General features: G+C 34.1%; 1 protein-coding gene across 4 annotated transcripts in view; it reads left to right on the forward strand.

The window, feature by feature from the left end:
* The window catches only part of TMEM65 (transmembrane protein 65), a 53,266-nt gene extending 34,345 nt beyond the window's left edge, over positions 1-18,921 (forward strand). For 2 of the 4 annotated variants that reach the window (XM_030304489.1, XM_030304491.1), the window contains 6 exons: positions 2,090-2,134; positions 4,790-4,857; positions 6,162-6,216; positions 7,316-7,358; positions 9,213-9,318; positions 16,225-18,921. In XM_030304489.1, the coding sequence (XP_030160349.1) occupies positions 2,090-2,134; positions 4,790-4,857; positions 6,162-6,216; positions 7,316-7,358; positions 9,213-9,318; positions 16,225-16,326 (419 nt within the window). In that variant the 3' untranslated portion in view covers positions 16,327-18,921. Of the gene's footprint in view, positions 1-539; positions 636-2,089; positions 2,135-4,789; positions 4,858-6,161; positions 6,217-7,315; positions 7,359-9,212; positions 9,319-16,224 lie in introns of all 4 variants that reach the window. The other 2 variants (XM_030304490.1, XM_030304488.1) reach the window with 2 other exon arrangements.
* Positions 18,922-21,840: the final 2,919 nt, after the last annotated feature.

Consider the following 21,840-nt stretch of genomic DNA (forward strand, 5'->3'; position numbering starts at 1 on the left):
TAGTTTTGATTTAGTTAACATAATAAGGTAATAAACAGCGTCAAAGTCCTCAAAATGATCAACTTATGGCTTAAAACACTTGACAGATACTTTCCAATAAAATTTCCACTTTCTAGGAAATGTTCCTTTCATGTTTCCTCTTGCTGCTTATTAGGTTCTTTGTGAAGCAGGAGGCAAAGTCTCTGCTTTGATTTTACTTTAATCTCTGTGCCAGTGGTTTTCCTTCCTGCTCTGTCTCCTTTACTTTATATTTCTTTCTCTTTCTCAGTCTTTAAAAAAGTTATTTTTTCATTAGTTTTAGTTTTTTAATCCGTATGTGTAATAGGAAAGAGAGATGAAGAATATTGATTATATTATTTGATTGTTTGCTCTTTGCTGCACATTATACATTTGCCTACCTCTTACCCTTTCTTCTTAGGAGTTGTAAAATATTTTAAATATTTTGCCCAATATGAAGATGTAGGGAATTTGAAGAAGTAAAAGCAAGGACTCTGTATACTCTCATTCTATTGGGAAAGTCCTGCTTGTTGAATTTTTAGGTATTTCAAGATGTTCCAGTCAACTGACAAGGACTTCTCCTCACAGTGTCAGAACTGTAGTGATGATGAGAGTAATGCATCTAGCAAATAGTTCTGGTATGTAACCACTTTTGCATGTTTACTTCAGCAGAAAACTCTGGAGTATGTAGTAACCTATGTTCCTTGTTAAAATTTGGAAAACCATTTGCATGCTTTCAAAATAGATCTTGAGGTAATGGTGTTAGTCAACAGACGGCGAATATACTTTAATCAGATGGGAAATTCTGCAAAGATTAGTATATCTTCATTTCATAACTCTTCTAAAAAGGGGAAAAGAAAACTTAAACTTGCATTCTTAGAACTGTCTGAATAATATGATCGTTGATTAAACTCAAGGTTTTAGCATACTTATTGTAAAACCATTTTGGTAGTGTATGCGCTTTTAGTAAAATACCATTCACAAATATGGACAATACTTTTTTACATAGTTTATCAATGGAGATACATTTGCTTTTTACTTTTTCTAAAGCTAAATTCTTCACTTCTTATGTTGTCACAGAGTATAAATAAAAATTTTAGAAAATATATATCCAGTTTGTAATGTGTTTCCTTGGACAGTCTGGTTGTACTAAACCTTTAGAGCAGTGTGATCCATGGTGTGGGTGTTAATTTTTTTGGACTGGAGGAGGAGGGTAAAGTACAGTTCTCTGCCATTTTACCAGAGCTCACTCTTGTACTTACACAAATGGTGAGATGGTTATTGTTATGAGATGAGGTATGTTGCTTCTTTATAATAATTGTTAATTTTTAGATTTAATGATGGCAGTTAAAGATATTACTTTGGGAAAATTTGGTGTGTTTATTATGATATATATATTATAAATAGTTTATTGTTACTTGTGATTTTGACTAGCACTCTACTTTTTATTGTGTAGAATATTCTATATTATCCAATAGTATAGGTTCCAAAACTCAAAATATTTCGTTATATTATCAAGGGAGATTAAGGAACAGAGCACAATCCGGTGAAGTCATTGTTGAAATACATTGCTTTAAAAATATTATTTTCTGTTTTTTAAAGGATATCTAGGTCTATTTGAATATTCTTTTTTCTGCTATCAATGTTTGTTTGTATATATATTTCTTAAGACATCTATCATTGCCATCTTAAAGAAGGGTAACTATATTTCAAAGGTTTTTGTTTTTTGTGTTTTTGGTGGGTTTTGTTTTGTTTTGTTTTGTTTTTACTGTAACTAATCAGGCCCATTATATAGATGTAAAGATTTAAAAAAAAAAAAAGAAAAATGAAAAGCTAATGATTACCCAAGGCCATAGGGTCTATGGTAGACTTGTAACTAAAGTTCAGTTTTGTTTTCTAGCCTTGTGATGTAATCCGTACCAAGTATTATTTTCTGTATGGATAACTTTGGTTTGTTATCCTACAAAAATGTATGAATAAACTTTGATATTCTCCCACTTTGTAAATCTGCTGGTATTTTCTTCACTGTAATAAAAAAGAACTCATGCTGTGGTAACTAATTCTTGACCTAAACCCTTTTTTTCCCCTTTAGAAAAATTGGAAGCACCACCACCCACACCAGGACAGCTGAGATATGGTAATGGTTCTATAATTGTTAAATATTTGTGCATCTGTCTTTTAGACTTGAAATAACTGTATCATTCACTGATAGTATAGAAGAGTCAGTAAATTTAATTTTTCCAGAGAGAGTAGATTATCTTATTTATCATGCTGAAACAAAAAGTTTATAAACTTGGTTTAAGACATATTACGATGTTAGGGAATTTCGACATTTGTAACAGTATCTAACATTGTTAAACTGTAGTTACCATGTAGAAATAAAATTATGCTTATGGTAAGGTTTCCTTGATTCCCAGTAAAAAGGATATGTTTACTTTAGTTTGGATTTAAGTTGGGTAATTTCAGAACTTGAAAGTCTGAGCTCAGGGCTGGGTAGAACTGTTCTCTGGTGGAGAAAATACTTACGGTGTGCTGTTTGTAATGATGAAGAAAGTTAAGTTTGTTTAACACTGCCACGAAGAAGAAGCTTATAAGTGGTGCTGGTGTGCTTTCTTTACTGTTATGATAGGAATTAAATAGTCAAGGCTAACACTGACATAATGTAAAACAGTTTGGGATCTTATTATAGAGACAATGAAAGAAGAGAATGTTTTAATGGTGCAGTAAATTTGAGTAGATTGTAAGTGAAAGCTAAATATTAGATGTGATTTGCTGTTATAGAATAGTATTTTCCAAAGGAAGTTGAAGAAATCACAAATTAATAGGAGATCATTACATACTGGAGAGTAAACTTACATAACTTTTAAAAATCAATAGCCAGTTCTTTTTTCTCTCAGAGGTAGAATACAATTTATATTAGAAAGAAGTAACTTTTCCCGAATACCAAAACATTTAAGAATTCTTTAAGACTTTTTTCCCCCAGGTAATTTTTTGTGATTCTCCTAGCCTAGGTTCATGCAGTTTGTATCCAAGCACCGTATAATACTTCTATCAGTTTTTTGTCATATTGAAATGAGCCGTTTGTATGGTGTGTTACCATACCCAAACTTTTTGAAGGCTGGTAACCAAATCTTATTTATCTTTGTATCTCATGCCCAGTGGAGTGGCCAGTACATGTTACTTAACAACATGAAAATTGTATTTTTTCCTTTGTGTTGAAAGTAAATTTTAATATATAGGACACATTTATTTAGGTCTAAGCATAAAAACATAATATATTTTATATTTCAGAGTTGCTTATTACAGAAGTTTGGATGTCTAGTAGTTAAGTAACTAGACTTAGGCAAAAAGTCAAAGAGCTAAGGTTAGACTCTTTAATTGAAGAATCATTAATACACTATTTGATTTTTATCATCTTTAATAACTTTTAAAATAATATTCCTTGTAATTAAAAAATGCTGCTTTTTATCTTGAACTTTCTTACCTGATAGCAAAAAGAAATCTGAAATGATCTGGGATGTATATACACCCTTTTCTTGTGATGTTGGTATTCGATAGTTGTTTTGGGTAGAGGCATTTTTTGTTTTGTTCTGTTCACTGCTTATTAGCCTTCCCTGGGTTGGTGCAGAACTGACTGTAGCAATATCAAACTTTCATAACTTCTGAATTATATTTTAATTATACTTTCTGTGGACTTAACTACATTAAAAGAAGAAAAACACTCTAAAGTCACCGAACACATACCACCAATTGTTTTAAGGGACTATTTTTTGGATACGGTATAAAATTCACAGTTTTGATGTTTATCTAAAAAAGTCCTTAGTTGAATTGATGTTGACTATATCTTGGCAATTTTATAGATGAATTAGAATAAAATCTTTTAACTATTCCAGCTTTTAATCTATTTCACAGTTTGCCTTCAATTCTCTTAATATGGAATTCTCTTCCTTTCCAGGTTAGTGGTCCTCAACTTAATTAACTAATGTTCATTGAGTATCTGCTATGCACTAGGCATTCTGCAACATGCTGAAGATGCAAATATGAAAAAAAAATGAGGCTGAATGTATAAAAAATATATAGGTATTAGTTCTTCCTAGTTACACTTCTATTATGTCAGGTCTTTCAGATTTTATGTTAGATAGATAAGGTAAGGTATGCTTTTGTTAGGAAGAGATCAAATTACATTTTGATTTAAATCAAATAGTTTGTTTATAGTTTGTGAAAGCTTTCAGGGATACTGATGATGTGAGGGGGGGAAAGACTGGATATAGATGGCTAATATAGATGAGGTAGTAACATTTTTATCATATTTGTCCAAAAAACTGTTTAGTGAGTAAAAGCGACCATATAGTTTCCATGAAATTTGATTCAGGGTATTTTTTATTATTTCTAATATGGAGCTTAATTTTATGATATCAGTCTTTACAGTATAAGAAGTAGATTGATATTAATAGCAATTAAACAGGTAAAACATGGTACTCGTAATATATATTTACTTATTTGTTCCGCCATTAACTATATGTACTTTGTAGCTAGTAAGAAAACAACCCAGAAGTCTAACACAATTATTTTTACATGTAACAGCGTTTTTAATTTTGGTGTTTTTCCCTAGTATAGCTTCTACGAAGTAGTTGAACTTACTGCAGGAGCAGAATCTTTTGGCTGTGGGGAATGAAAAGCAAATTTCAAAGGTTATCAGATCTATTTAGGAGACTTAAGTCATATGGTCTGTTTTTATCATTTTAAGTTATAGAAATCTTAACATATATTTTCTCTTTTTGGTGTTTTTCAGTATTCATCCACAATGCGATACCTTTCATAGGGTTTGGCTTTTTGGATAATGCAATTATGATTGTTGCAGTAAGTTCTTTCTTTCACCCCTTCTGTTTTGAGTTCAGCTCATGAGTTTGAGCCCCGAGTCGGGACTCTGTGCCACAGCTTGGAGCCTGGAGCCTACTTCGGATTCTGTGTCTCCCTCTCCCTCTCCCTCTCCCCCTCCACTGCTTGTGGTCTCTCTCTCTCTCTCTCTAAAATATAAATAAACATTAAAAAAATTATTTAGAAATTTTCAAGCATCGGTATTCAGGAGGAAACCTAAGTCTACTTATGGCAGCATTGCCCAAGTATTAGAATGGAATTAGCACAATAGACCATAGGATTTCTTCTTTATTCTATGTAATAACCCATTAGAATAGTTTAATCTTTTTCATTTCAGTTTCTTCTGTTTAAAATGGAAGTAAAAATATGAGTCCTTCTTGTCTTCAGAATGGGATGGACGTTCCACGTCTGAAACTCTCAATAAATTCAGTGCAAATGCAGTAGAGCTAGAGCCTTTTGTTTCGCTGCGGCTCTATCTATTGTACAAGAAGCTGTTGTTGCTTATAAATGAACCATATATAGTCTCACTACTGAATGGTTAAAGAACAAAGTGGTTATAAAGGTAATTTTTGAAGTCTGTGATCTCTTGGTTGCCTAGAAACTAGTTTTTTAACTCTGTTTTTGATAGACTAAATAACAATGATATCTATATAGATGTATCATTCAGAATTTAAAATTAGATGAGTTGGTCTTCTTTGTGTTCCAAGAGGTAGGTTTGTTTGTTTATTTATATTTTGAGAGAGAGAGAGAGCGTGCGCGCGCACACACACATGGGGGAGGGGCAGAGAGAGAGTGAGAGAGAGAATTCCAAGCAGGCTTCATGCTGTCAGCGCAGAGCTCAATGTGGGACTTGAACTCAAAAACCGTGAGATCATGACCTGAGCTGAAATCAAGAGTTGGATGTTAAACCAACTGTGCCACCCAGATGCCCCTGTATTCCAAGAGGTTTAAAGCATCTTTCTTTGTGGTTGGAAAATATAAATTCTAGATCTTTAATTATGGATTATATTGCTCTTTATATTATAATTGTATTTGTTACTATTGTTTATTTCTATGAAAGCCTAATTTTAATGAATAAAATGATATCGATGTTATTTTTGTGTGAATGCATATATTTAATAGTTAAGTGCATTACTATATTATATGTGAATATTTTTGCATATTTTATGTATATAATTTTGTTGCAATAACATGTTTAACTATTTTAACTTTTTATTACTACTTTGCTATTTTTTGTAGCCACTTCATTAATGTTTAAGATTAATTTCTTCGTAATCATTTTTCAGGGCACCCATATTGAGATGTCTATTGGAATTATTTTGGGAATTTCAACTATGGCAGGTATTTAATAATATTAATGTTATTATTCCATTGTCTGTATACTTATAAAACATTTCAGTAGGTTAGGTTTAGAAGAAGATACTTAATCTGAATAAGTTTACTCATTGAGATGTCTATTAGTTTATCTCCTTAATCCTATTCTTCTGATTCTTAATTTTGTATATGTTGCACTTCTCCTGAGAAATTTTAGGTACTTTATGTTAGCTAATGGGTAATAGTGCTGTACTGACTACGTTAAAATAAGTTTTTCTCTTTTTTAAAAATTTTTTGAAAAATGTTTTTTTAATTTTTGAAAGAGCGAGTGAGCACGAGTGGGGAGGGGCAGAGAAGGAGGCAGAGGATCCAAAGCAGGCTCCAAGCTGTGAACACAGAGCCTGATGTGGGTCTCGATCTCACGAACTCTGAGATCATGACCTGAGCTGAAATCATGTCTCCCACCTAACCAGTTGAGCCACCCAGGTGCCCCAATAAGTTTTTCTCTTAATTCAGTGTTATCCTAAAACCTTTTTACCCTTATTTCTACTGTTATTTATTTTTAAGGGTAGAAAAATCAAAGAAGGAAGTACAAGTTTAAAAATCTAATTTGGTTCTATTACCTTCTTTCCCCCAGTTACTACTCTATTTTTTATGATGGTGAAATTTGGGAATGGTTCAGTGGTGTGTTTATTATGTAGAAAAGTATGAAGTAGATGAGTTAATAAAAGAGACGTTTCTTCTCTATATGATTTTCTTGAATTTCAGACCTATGCATAAAACTTTTACTCTAACTTCCAAATATCCAAATTTCCTTAAATATAATGAAAGATAAAACTACAAAATATTGTATGGGTATTGACACCAGAATGGAAACTGGCTGCCACAACAGAAAAAAACCCACTACTTGATGGAAGTACAGCACTGTAATCTCGAAAGACTTGTGTTCTATTTTGAAATCTTGACTCAGAGCTATCCAGTGAGTTACTTTGGATATAGTTGTTGTGGTTTCAGAAGCTGTGATAACTCTTCCAGATCAGTGCTTTATTGATGAGACAGTGATGTATTATAAGGATTTTTCTGATTTCCAGATAACAATTCACTTACCCACTTCTCAATTTTTTAGCTGCTGCTTTGGGAAATCTTGTGTCAGATTTAGCTGGACTCGGGTAGGTCCATTTATTCATTCGTTTGTGCATGTGTGTACTGACCTTGCTCTCTTTCTCTTCTCCATTCTTTAATTGAGAAGAATTAAGAAATGGGATATTTATTGGGTGTGTTTTCAAACTAACGTTTTAAATTTATTTTTTCTAAATGAGTGGTGCTAAATCTTTGGTGTACATCAAATATGAATGCCTGGGTTGCATTTCAGAATTAGGGACCTGGAATTTGTGTTTAAAATCCTTTCAAGAGATTGATACATGCAAAAAAGTTTTCTAAGATGACCACAATGTAAGCAGAGTTTAATTTTCATTTACTGAGGTATTTATATGTCTTTTATAGACATTTCCAAGGTGAGGCAGGATTAATAGCAAGAATCCCCATCATTATTTCACCCCACCCTTCTCCCACTAAGCCCAAAGATAAAAGATACGGCTCAAATGTGAGGATACTGACTGGGCATGTTTTCCGGAGAGAGGAACTTTCAAAAGGCATGATGGCTGGAGCATATGTGGGAATGGCCAGAGCATTACAGGGTTTGGCCAGTTTTCGCTCCCTTTATTTCATGTGGCAGGAATGATGAAACAAAGTGAGGATGTCTACTTAGAAAAGGCCAGCTTTTCCTCTTTCTCTCTTTACATTCTCTCTTCTGAGCAACACGTGGCCTGGGCTTCCTCTTGAGCTTGAGGAAGCCTGGAAATTATAAATTAGACTAAGGTGACATTAACTACTGTGACAAAGATACTCTCTTTTGCCCAGTCTTTGGCTCTATTTCTTCCTTTCTTCGTGTATTAGAGTGGTCAGTTTTGAGATTTGGATTTGGGTCTAGTGGTAGTCTACTTAGCCCTATAATCTCAGAAAAGGCAGCTTCATAAGTGATCTGACCCTGTCTATTAGAGTTCTGTACTGGAGTTTGGGGCCAAAGCTACTGCTAAACACAAAGTTTCTTTGCTTCTGGGCCAAGGCAGAAATTTTATATTCCTGGGATTTGTGACATGAATTTATAATGATATCACCCCTTACACGTTCCGTTTCTCCATTTCCAACATTAACGTTAAAAATGGTAATATTATAGCTACTGTGATAGCTTTTTATAGTTAATACAACCAAATGATCTAATAGAATTTAAAGCCGTTTAATTTTAGATTGCATCATGAAACAGTTCTTTTTGATCAGAGATAAAGATTTTGTTGGGAGTCTTTATATTTAAGAACTATTTCTCCTCTGCCTTTAAAAAATATCATCAAATAACAGATACTACATTTTATTGATTCTTAGATATACAGATTAAGTTTTTTCTAGAACTTAATATATCTGCTCTTGGGATCCATCTTATAATTGATGTATGCATAGATGAGTTGGCAATTCTTTTTTTATTACAGTTCATAAAGTAAGTTTGTATCTGATAAATACTTGAGATGGCCTTGAAAATTCAAGTATATCAATCTTAGTATATCAATCTGATAAATTTTGGAAATTTTTGCTTTCTGGTGACAGTTATTAATTTATATCATATGTTAAAGTGCTTTGCTTTGAATTTGGAATAAGCGCCTAACTGTTAACTGCTGCAAAAATTTTTTATATACTTTGAATTGGTCTTTTTAAAGTAATTGTGGAGAATAATTGCTCTAAGGCAACGTGTTTACCTGTGTATCGAATATATTAATACTAAATATTTTTAAGTTGGATATATTTATGCACAATAAAAATGGAAGTTGTCAAAAACATTTACACCATTTCTGGAGTGCCAGTTACAGGTGTGAGATTATCTTGTTTCCTTTTCTAGTAACTAGTTCATTATCTTGAGGACATTTGTGTGTCTCTTTAAAAACTCATATTCTGTCCTTCTGTTTTTTTTAAAGACTTGCAGGCTACGTTGAAGCTTTGGCTTCCAGATTAGGCTTGTCAATTCCTGATCTTACACCAAAACAAGTGGACATGTGGCAAACACGTGTTAGTACACATTTTGTAAGTACTTTATATGGTTTATGATCATGAATTCAGGTAGCCAGACCAAGACACTGGATAGTTCAGTCCTCTGAGAAATTTGAGACCAAATTTATTTGAGGGGAGTTTTTTTGTTTTTTTGTTTGTTTGCTTGTTTTGAGTGGAGTTTTTAACACAAATTGTGTAAGCCTTAGCAGTTTTCAGAGAACGGTAATTTTGTATTGACTCTTTATTTTTTATAGTGTAACTGACTTTTGAAGTACTCTTTATATGATTTAGGTAATGTTAAGGAATATCTGTCATGTGCTAGAAACTGAAGGATATAAAATGAATATAAACTAGTTATTTTTACGAATTGTTTAGGTGTAACATGTAAACAAACTATAATTTGGTGTGACATATGCAATTATAGAATTATGCACTAGAAATAGCATTAAGTAAGAATATTTTGTGGGGAGGAATTTCTTTTGGTGGGAATATTTCTTGGCAATTATTGGATCTAAGCTGATTTTTGAATTATTGATGAGACATTAGAGAATTCCAAATACATTGACTAGCAAGTAGAAAGGCATGATAAAAACAGGGTATGTTCAGAGAAAGTAAGAAATTAGGCATTGCTGGACTATAATATGTAGTAGTTGAGGATAGAAGCAGCAGGAGAAAAACAGTATTGGAGAAGTAAAATGGATCAGACAGGAAAGACATTGTATAAGCTATGCTAAGGAGCTTGAATCTCATACCTAGCTGATGGAGTACTAGTGAAGAATTTTAAATAGAAAGGAAACTGGATGGATCACAATGCTACTAATTAAGTCAAGAAGAAAAGGAGGAAGAACAAGTTAGTAAGGGAAGGTATTGAGTTCTATTTTCAATAAGTTGAATTTGAGACTAACAGGACATTGAAGTGGTAATACTGAGTAGGCATTTAGATTAAAAGTGAAGAGTTGGAGAGATCTGAATTAGAGATGATGAGTATTATCAGTCATTTATTCAACAAATATTTATTGTTTACCTACTATATGTCCAGTACATATGTAGGAGTTTTGAATATATATTGGTTAACAAAACAAGATCTTTTTTTCTGGTAGATCTTACATTCTAGCAGTGGAAAGAAGACAAAACAATCTGACAAATAAAATGTTTAATGTGTTAGCAGTTTGCAAATGTTACAGGAATTAAAGAAAAAAAGCAGAGCAGGATTAAGAGGTTGGGAGTGCTGAGATGGAGACAGATTGCAGGATTAGATAGGAGGGTTACTGTAGGCCACACTGAAAAGGTGATAGTTAAAACCATGGGGGAAAGTGAGATTAGACAGGGCACTGGTTCCCCCCAGGTGTGATGCCAGGGCCAACAGGATCAACATTACCTGGAAACTTGTTAGAAATGCATATCTCAACCTCCTCCTTAGACCTATTTCTGTAAAAAAATCATGTGTGTGTCTATATCCTACAATTCGTAAATAAATGGAAGTGAGACTAGCTGGCTAATGTCGGCCAGCGTTATTGAGGAATCAGGATATTCTAACATTCTAGCAGCTTGGCTTAACATTTTAGCAGTACAGTTGGGATCAAAAGAAGATATTTTCCTGGGATTTCTTCTCACATAATTGGTAATTCTGTTTTCTTTCTGTATTACAAGCAGGTCCATTCCCCTCTTCTATTATAAAAGCACCTTAGTTATTAAACTAGCATTTATAAATACATTTTGTGTGTTTGTATATTTTGCTAAATCTTCCACCAGTATATGAGGTGATTCTGTCCCTTAGTTGTTGACTCTGCTTATTTTCTGTTAGGGTCAAATCTACTCTGTAACATAACATTTGGTTAACAAACAGCCTGAAGTAATTTAAGTTAGTGATCAGTAATTTATTCATGACATAAGCTAACTCTGAAATTTACCCGTAATACAATATATGCAAATACACATGCAGGTTCCTGTTGATACAGGTTGTGTTTTAAAACCTCATTTATGATTTGGCTGTTTGAAACTCAGAAAATATTTTCTTGCAGAACCATATTACAGATGTACTCAAGTTCTTGGGTTAGTTCCAGTGTAGTTAATTATAGGGCCTAGACTATCATAAGCCCTGATAACTTTTCTTTTCTTTTCATGTTTATTTATATTTGAGAGAGAAAGACAGAGCACGAGTAGGGGAGGGGCAGAGAAAGAGGGAGACGCAGAATCCGAAGCAGACTCCAGGCTCTGAGCTGTCAGCACAGGGCCTGACATGGGGCTCAAACTCACAAACTGCAAGATCATGACCTGAGCTGACATCATGACCTGAGCTGACGGTTGAGCTGACTCAACCGAGTGAGCCACCCAGGTGCCTCATTAACTGATTTTTCAGTGGAAAAATGTTGCCTGAATCATGGAGCCAGAAAAGGATATCTCACTTCTTTCCTCCCTCTCTGCCCTGTTGACTTTACACGCCATTGAGATGATTGGGCTGGAACTCATTAACTGGCAATCCTAAAGTGAGTGGGGAGGAAAGGCTTGAGTTCCACAGACAATATATTGCAACAGGCATTCTAACAAATGGGTGGAAAGTGGACATGGAGCCTGTTGCCGTGGTCACTTCATGTATATGGGGAAGTCAGGAATCTAAAATAAAATATTCTATGCGTATATAAATAAATATAAATGAATACAAACTTGAAGGTCAAAATAAGGGTCTAGGCTTAACTTTTTCAGCATCAGGAACGAAGAAAATTTCTGCTTATTAAAACTCTGTAGAACCGATACTTTTCTAAGTGGGGTGGTATGAAAGTGATAAATCTAGTAATACAAAGCATGGACATACCACCACCACTATCACTACCCCCACCAACAAAACCCAAAAATAATAGACTTGAAAATTTTTATGAAAGCTGTTATCAAAACATTAGTGGCTACTCTTGAAATTTATGAGAAAAACTGTAGGGTCTGATAGATAAATTGACATTGTATAGGCAAAATGTGTTTTATTTTAATCAAGACTTTGGATTAGGTAGCTATCATATACCTGTAATGTTTGATAGAACTTAATTTATTTCTTTGCTTTTCCGTGTATAACTAACTGGAAGTTCCTAGAAGAGAGAGATAGACTGCATCTAATTAGTCTTTGTCTCATTGGTATCTAGCACAGAATTTGGCACAGAGTAGATTCTCAATAAATGTTTGTATGAAGAAATGAAACTTAATTGAAAAATATTTAACCTTGATGGTCATTGTAGAAATGCAAATTTTAAAAATTATTTACAAAAATAAAAATTTTAGATGTTCATAATGTGGGTATGGTTGTAGAAAAATTGATGTGTGTATATACATACACAGTTGATCCTTGAACACCACAGGGGTTAGGGGTCCCAACTCCCTGTGCAGTTGAAAATCCACGCATAACTTTCAACTTCCAAAAACGTAACTACTAATAGTTTACTATTAACTGGAGGCCTTCCCAGTAACATATATGGTCAATTAACACACATTTTGTGTATTATATACTGTATCCTTACAATAATGTAAGCTGAGAAAAAAATGTTGCTAAGAAAATCATGAGGAAGAGAGACTGCATTTACAGTACTGTGTTGTAAAAACCCCCATATAAATAGACCCATACAGTTCAAACCAGTGTCTTTCAAGTGTCAACTGTATTTCAACTGGTATATATGAATTTGCAGTCAATTTTGCCCGGAATAGACAGCATGGCATTCATTACCCTATGAATATGCACAAGTATTCATGCTGTTTGATTTTAAATAAGCCATTAGGGAAGAACTATAGACAGAAATGTTTATTGTAATATCACTTATAATGGTGAAAAAATAGCAGTGATTTTTAATGGTGTAAGGAGAGCTTTAAGCAGATTGTGGGCTATCAGTTTAGGGGAATTTAAAAGTTTTTATATTAAGATTATGAAACAGTTTGGAAAAGAGCTCATATAACATGTGTGGCTGTTAGGGGAGGGGTGGGGCAGAACACAAAGGTACGTTTCTATAATGGTTAGACCTACATATAATTAGGTATACATGGGGATAAATATGGAAAAGGAATATATACAAAAAGGAGCACATTCAAATCTATTGAGAGTATTTGGTGAGGTTTTTTTTTTCCCCTATTTTCTTCCTATCTTCAGACATGAAAATATATGTATGATTTCTAAAAAGTGTTTTTATACTTGAATATTTCTTTGGTGATATTTCGTGGCCATTTAAAAAAACTTCCTAGTTGCATTGAACTTCAAATATTACTTGTTCTAGAACCTTTTTGTAGCTTATTATTTTTTAATTGAAGTGTAGTCGACATATTATATTAATTTCAGGTGTACAACATAGTGATTCAACAATTATGTATATTACAAAACAAGAAGTATAGTTACCATTTGTCACTATACAAAGTTACTATGATAGTTTTTACTATGTGCTGTATATTTTTACTATGTGCTGTGCTTTGCTTCCTCATGACTTATTTATTTTATCATTTATCATTTATTTTATCATTAGAAACTGTACCTCTTATTGCCCTTTACCTATTTCACCTGTCCCCCCACCTCCTTCTCTCTGGCAACCACCACTTTGTGTTCTGTATTTATGAGTCTATTTCTGTTTTTTGTTTTGTTTTGCTTTTTAGATTCCATGTGTAAGTGAAATTGTAGGTTACTAGTCTTTTTCTGTCTGACTTATTTCATTTAGCATAATACCCTCTAGATCCATCTGCATTGTCACGAATGGCAAGATTTCACTCTTTTTTATGAGTAACACTACATTGTGTATATTTGTGCACATGTGTACATACACATATGCTAGTATACAAATGCATATACATGTACACGTATACGTGTATGTATACATATGTATCCACATGCATGTAGGTATGTTTGTGTATGCATTCACACACACACACACACACACACACACACACACACACACACACGCTACATCTTCTTTATCCATTCATCTATCAGCGGACACTCAGGTTACTTCCGTATCTTGGCCATTGTAAATAATGCTGCACTAAACATAGAGGTGGGTATATGTTTTCAAATTCATGTTTTTATTTTCTTTGGATAAATACCCAGCAGTGGAATTGTGGATCACATGGTATTTTTATTTTTAATTTTCCGAGGAAGTTTCATTGTGTTTTCCATAGTGGCTGCACCAATTTACATTCCCACTGACAGAGCACAAGGGTTCCTTGTCTCCACATCCTCACCAATATTTGTTACTTATTGTTTTGTTTTGTTTTTTAATTTTCAGTATAATTAACATACAGTGCCATATTAGTTTCAGGTGTACAATGTAGTGATGCAACAATTCTATACATTACTCCGTGCTCATCATCACGATGCGATGCGTGTACTCTTAATCCCCTTCACCTATTTCACCCATCCCCCCACCCACCTCCCCTCTGGTAACCATCTGTTTGTTCTCTAGAGTTAAGAGTCTATTTTAAGGTTTGTCTCTTTTTTCCCCCTTTGTTTGTTTTGTTTCTTATATTCCACATATGAGTGAAATCATATGGTATTTGTCTTTCTCTGACATTTTGCTTAGCATTATACTCTCTAGCTCCATCCATGTTGTTGCAGATAGCAAGATTTCATCCTTTTTATGGCTGAATGATACACATACACACACACACACACACACACACACACATACATATATACATACTACATCTTCTTTATCCATTCATCTATCAGTGGACACTTGGGCTGCTTCCATAGTTCCGCTATTATAAATAATGTTGCATTAAACATAGGGGTGCATATATTCTTTCAAATTAGTGTTTTTGCATTCTTTGGGTAAATACCTAGTAGTGTGATTACTGGATCATATGATAGTTCTGTTTTTAATTTTTCGAGGAACCTCCATACTTTTTTCCAGAGTGGCTGCACTAGTTTGCATTCCTACAGAAGTGTAGGAGGGTTCCTTTTTCTCCACATCTTTATCAATGCTTGTTTCTGGTGGTTTTGATTTCAGCCATTCTGACAGTTGTGAGATGATATCTCATTGTGGTTTTGATTTGCGTTTCCCTGATGATTAGTAGTATTGAGCAGCTTTTCACGTGTCAGCCATCTGTATGTCTTCTTTGGAGAATTGTCTATTCCGGGTCCTTTGACCATTTTTAAATCATTTTGGGTTTTTTGGTGTTAGGTTGTAGTTCTTTATATATTTTGAATATTAACCCCTTATTGGTTATATCATTTGTAGATATTTTCTCCCATTCAGTAGATTGTTTTCCCATTTGTTGATGGTTTCTTTTGCTGTGCAAAATCTTCTTAGTTTGAAGTAGTTTCTAATTGTATATTTTTCTGTTTGTTTTTTCTTGTCTGAGGAGACAGATCCAGAAAAATGTTGCTGAGACTGATGTCCAAGAGATTTCTGCCTGTGTTTTCTTTTAGGATTTTTATGGTTTCAGGTCTTACACTTAGGTCTTTAATCCATTTTGAGTTTATTTTTGTGTATGGTGTAAGAAATTGATCCAGTTTCTTTCTTTTGCATGTAGCTGACCAGCTTTCCCAGCACCATTTATGAGACCGTCTTTTCCCCATTGTGTATTCTTACCTCCTTTGTCATATGTGGCTTACTTTTTAAAAAATGTTTATTTATTTTGAGAGAAAGCATAAGCGAGGGACAGGCAGAGAGAGAGAGGGGGGAAGAGAGAATTCCCCAGCAGGCTCCAGCTGTCAGCGCAGAGCCCAATGTGGGGCTTGATCTTATGAACCTCAAGATCATGACCTGAACTGAAATCAAGTCAGACGCTCAACTGACAGAATCACCCAGGTGCCCCATATGTTGCTTATTTTTATATTTAAGTTATTGTGGTCAAAAGAAATGCAATTACAGTTGAATTTTATAATACATAGTAATTGTTTATCATAGATACTTAGGCAAGGATTCTTCTTTTAGGGATAAAATAACTTTCAAAAAATGTTTTCTTTTGTTTCCTTAGGGCAAAGCTGTTGGGGTGACTATTGGCTGCATTCTAGGAATGTTTCCTTTGCTTTTCTTTGGAGGAGGTGAAGAAGATGAAAAACTGGAAAAGAAAAATTAACTCTCTTAGAATATCTATAAAAAGATGTAAACTAATGTACCTCAATTACTAAATATGCTGTCACAACATTTAGGAATTAAGACAATAACAGTGTATAGATACGGGATCAAATAATTCAGCATGTATTATGGAAAACACTAACTTATTGTGGCTTGGTTTTCTTAGGACATCTTTTTAAAAAAAATGTTTAGTATCATTTTGTGTAAATTGTTGAAATGCTTTTTCATCAGTAGCAGTCAACATTTTACCTTTTTCTTTACATATCAAAATATCATTTAAGTATCAGTCGTTGGTGTACTGTACTCAGTTGGGGTTTGCCTATTTGTTATTTCATGTGTGTGCATGCATGAAAGGGTCTTCTGTTGTGGCCGTTGTTCTCTAGTTACAATTCAGCCTTGAGACTTTTTTCCAAATTATGGACGATATTTAATATAAGTTAAAGGCTTTTCTTTTTACTCTATTTGGCAACATCAATTTTGTACTGTTTTACAGTAAACACTTAGAATCATATAATTTCAGTCACCTTTTTAACTCATTCTACTCAAGATAGACCACACTTCAAGCATTTTAAGTATCTGTTACTCATTTCAGTTTTCTGACCTCACTGTCTCAAGAGGTTAATCAGAATGAGTAATTATGTGGTGTCCCTACTACATAAAACCACAAATGTTAATAAGTGTATTTTCGGTTGATTTTTTAACCTTTAATTTCTCAATTTTGAATTATTACCTGGTGGTTTCTAACTCCTTAGGGGAAGAAAATGATTATTTTAAGGTCTTTTATAAATGAGGAGTATGGAAGTAGGGTAAAATAAGGGGTTTGACATGACACTTGGAAACTAAGAGGCTAGAACATCTTTTTAGAGAAGAAGAAAATGGGAACTGTCGAGAAGGCTTATGGTATAAGCGGTAAAGTTGTGGTGTTTAGAGGGTTAATGAGATACAAATTATATTGTTTGGGATGGATTTCTTTTCCCCCAAAGTGTCTCCTCATCTGATTTGAATGAATCTGAGTACCCCATACTCATAATCCTGATGTCTTGTCTCATTTAGTGAATTCTATTTTGGGATAACTCACTTTGAGCTAAAAACTACATATTTTATATTTTGCCTTTTTTTGCTATGAATAGTCTAGTAGTCAAAAGTTACGCGAGGAGAAATCTTTGTTTTTTGTCTTTTTTCTTCTTTTGTGGTGTTCAAATAATATTCTAGGTTGAAACTACTTATGTTCAGCCTTCTATATCTGACATACATAGTATAACTATATATGAATCATAAATTTTAATTTTATGAACCTTTAAGTTTGTTAGCATATGGTCTGTAACACCATATGCTAAAAAATTACTCTTACTTGTTAAGAGTAAACACATCATGGAGGAGAAAAACTGAAGTTAAAATTACTGTTTGGGCCACTGAAATTATTTATATTGCTAAATAGATACAAACGAAGGGAAACTTCTAAGATGGCTGTATTTACAGCTACCTTATTTTGAAGTTTTATTTGCACATGATTACTTTGACCTCTTATTTTCAGAGGGGCTGCTTTTTCCCACGAAGCAGTTTGTCATAAATTATGCTCTGTGAATTTCAAAATAATTTAAAGGTATCCTTCAATCATAGGTTTTGAGGGAAAAGAAGAAAATAAATCACATAATGTAAAAATATATAACATTCTTATTATGTACAAATAATACCATAGTCTCATTTGATCACATTAGAATTACAGAAGTTGACTCCTTAAACAGAATTGTGGTTTTACCTTCCACCTAGTACTACACACACACCAAAAAGAATTTCTTTATTACTTCAGCTGATAGGATTCAAGTGCTTATTTAAACAGTTTTTTTGGGGGGGGCGGGGGGTAAACGTTTAAGTGCTTTTGTTCCTAACTTGTATATTGCCAGTCCTTTCTGTTTTCTAAAAAGTATTTTATTGTGGTGCTTAAATTTTCTTCTTATTAATTAAATCCCATATCCAGAAACCTTGCCTGTGAGTATAGAAAGGGCTTTTAATTATTGGTTTCCACTCTTTGCTCTTGGAAGTAGTCCTACAGAAGCTTTCAGCTTAGCTGAATGTCTGCAGAATTATTTAAGGTGTCAAAACGTAGTATATATAGCCTTCATGTTGAAAGATCTTTTAATTTATGGACATAATAAACATTCGAATCATTCAGATAATTAGTTTTCAAAAAATGGAGCCCTTTGTCCTCAACTTAAGTTCACATCTTTTCAAGATCTTATTCTACCTGAGTATTGGTGCTTTGCACAACGTGACTTCTGAAAAATGGTTCCCTTTAAGATAATGACGTCATAAAATCATTGTTTCATGGTACTTGTCACAAATAACCTTATTTGAGATTGAAACTGGAATCTTATTTCTCATATTAGCTACTTCTTTGTTGGAAGCACCATACCTATACTTAAATGGAACATGAGCTACTTTAGTACCGTTTGTTTGAAAATCATGTTGTCTGTGTATTACGATTTATTGACTTGTTGATGCATGTAAATTGGGTGCATTTTGTTGCCACTGTATGTTAAATGGTGACCAATGTTTTTACAAAGGAATTGAACAAAAAATATCTTTTAAGAAATTTGGAATGTGGTTTTGATTTTGAAATTTGATTTTCTTCCTAATCTCTGAGGGAGGGCCCTGGTTAATCTGTCTCTAAAGAAAATAGGTTTAATAAGTGCAGATTTTTTTTTTTTTTTTTTACATGGTTGTAGCAGTGTCACTGACACAGTGAAATGGAACTATTTACTGCCTCACTGAAGTCCATACTGGAGATCCACTACAGATTATGAGAGAAGAATGATCCCATATTGAGACAATTTGACCTTTAATAGGATGTCAAAAATAGCACTAGAGAGATCAGCATAGATCACACTGATGGGTCTTGACAGCAGAGATATCCAAGCCTTCTGTATAGTAAGGCTTCATTTATCCTTTTCTGTAGGAGGTGAATTCTGAAGCTGATGGAGGTTTATCTTTCACACGGATAGTTTGTGTGAACCATTTTGAAGTAAATCTTCTTAATTTTAGAATTATACTTTCTTCTCTTCTTAAAAGAACGTATGAAATGTAATGTCACCCTTTCCTTGGTGGCTATGCGTGACCCCCATGGACATTATTGTGCTGTAATGCAGTGCCTCAGGAAGACTTCCATTTTCTTCCTATCCTTTTCTTGCTCTCATTTTTGGCAACTGCCTTGTCTCTCTAAGCTGCCACTTCTCATCTGTGTGGATTTGGCACCTAGATAGACAGTCTTACCAGGAATTTGGGGGGGGGGGGATATTAGGCTATGAAACCTGAGTAAGATGGTGATAATAATGTTAGCTCCCTTTTATTAAGCACTTACTTGCTGCCGTGTAAGGATTTTAACACACTTTATCATGTTTAATCACTTTAATAATGATGTTAAGTTGGTGCTATTATGATCCTTATGTTATATTGGGTAAATTTTATGTGGAGAGGTTTATTTGCCCACGAGGTCACTACTAATAAGTGGACTAGAATCCAACTTTGTCCAAGTTCAGAGCCTGTGTTCTTAGTTACTGTGCAATAGGGCATCAGTTGTATGGACTTTGTAACGTCTCTTCTCTGCTTAGGTTCCTTTTTTACCTCCAGATTCATGGAGTCATTTTCTTACCTATAATCTCAAGGTTCATTGAAGAAATTCTGTCTTTTGGGGTGCATACTGTGTGCTCAGAACTATTCAAGGAACTGAGCAAACAGCCGGAACATCATCATCCTCATGAAGTTTATTCTGGGGGGTGGGAGGGGGAGGACATCGGTGGGGCAAATACACACTGAAGTATGTTTTACGTCAGACAGTGGTAAGTTCTAGAGATAAATGAAACAAAGCAAGGAGCCTGGAAAGTATTGGTGATCATATCTAGGGGGTATTTTTATCAAGTGGTCAGGTTAATGCTTTCTGGAGAAGTTTAAATATTAATATTTAAATATTAGGATTAATACTCCCTGCATACTTACTGACAGCCATAGAGGGAAATGGCCCAGAAGCCTGAGGAAGCTACCTGGGAGTTCCAAAAGTCTGTGGATAACCCATCTGCAAATTATTTAGGGTTTATCATGTGCTCCTAATGAAACCTCACTAACAGATCACTTGTTTTTACCAAAGCAATAAATGCTATTGGTATATGAGTTGTAACACTGAAATTGGTTTTTATTCTCTAACTTTTAGAAATGGAGTACTACTTAAAGTGAGGACATACAACGTTTTTAATTTTGAAGCCCGGGGCTTTTAGGGTCTTCTGATCTTGTGACAGCACATGGTGTTTTGTGTAGGTTTTTATATTAAATCTTGTGACATCAAACATGTTAATGCCATTGATAAGTTTATGAATGAAAAAAATTTGAGCAAATGTTTTTGACACCAATTAAAAAGAGTAGTCACCTGAGAGATCGCATAATTTCCCCACAATTTCAAGTCAAATTTTTTGTCTCAAATGATAAATGTGAGATGTGAGAATGATGACTAAAGAATTAAACTCAAAGGAACTAGTTTTGGGGAGAGATGGGGTGAGCCCTCAAAAACTGTGAGACTTGTAAAATTCAGTAAAGACTTGGCATTTGCTAATAATATGAAAGCTGTTCATTTGTGTAGTGCCTACCATTTGCAAAATAGTGATGCAGATGCTAGACGTACATGGGGTTTAAGAGGGGCAGTTGGAAAAAAAAAACTGTGAGTACTTTAATTAGAATGAACAATTTTCCTTCTTGCATGTCAACCCTACCATCACCGTGCCCGCGCAACAGTGGTAATTCTGTATCTCTTCACCTCCTGTCTCAAGTGCATTCGTTGTCTTCCTCATGTTCTCTTCTTGTCCCCAACCTCAGACTGATGGAAATGAAGTTTTTAGAATGTATGCTATGGTCCATGCTGTTATTTTAAAACCATAAGTCAGTTTCTTTTTTCTCTTGCCCTCAATTTGGGAGGAGAACAAATCCAAATTAATTTTTAGTTTCGTTATATGGTTAACCGTTCTTACTGATCTTTCTTCCATTCTGATTCGTACCCACATTTCATAAGAAGAAGAAGGTCTGACTGTGCTTTAAATGTCAGTGCCACGAAGGATGGGATCTCATCTAACTTGCTCACTTCTCTATCTGTAAAGCTTGTACAGTGCCTGGAACATGGTGGGTGTACAGTACATAAGTGTTTAAGGAGTCAGTCCTTGCCACCCGCTACGTGGTGTGCTTCTCTCTAGCAACTTGAATTCTGGCTTGACTCCCAGCCCATTCTGTATCAGTGCTAAACAACTGTCTCACTTTGTAGGTCACATCCGAATTCATTTTTGAACTTACCACGTTTTCCTTCAGGCAGATTGGTCCATGGTTCATCTTCTGCTGGCTGTTCTCTAGTCTGTTGTTTTGTAACAGACAGTAAAATGTTGAATGGGACATAGTTTATCTATCTATCTATCTATCTATCTATCTATCTATCTATCCTATTCTACTGGTTATCAAGGAAGCAAATATTCTTTGGCTTGAT

Source organism: Lynx canadensis, chromosome F2, assembly GCF_007474595.2.
Source record: "Lynx canadensis isolate LIC74 chromosome F2, mLynCan4.pri.v2, whole genome shotgun sequence".
Classification (NCBI taxonomy): Eukaryota; Metazoa; Chordata; class Mammalia; order Carnivora; family Felidae; genus Lynx; species Lynx canadensis.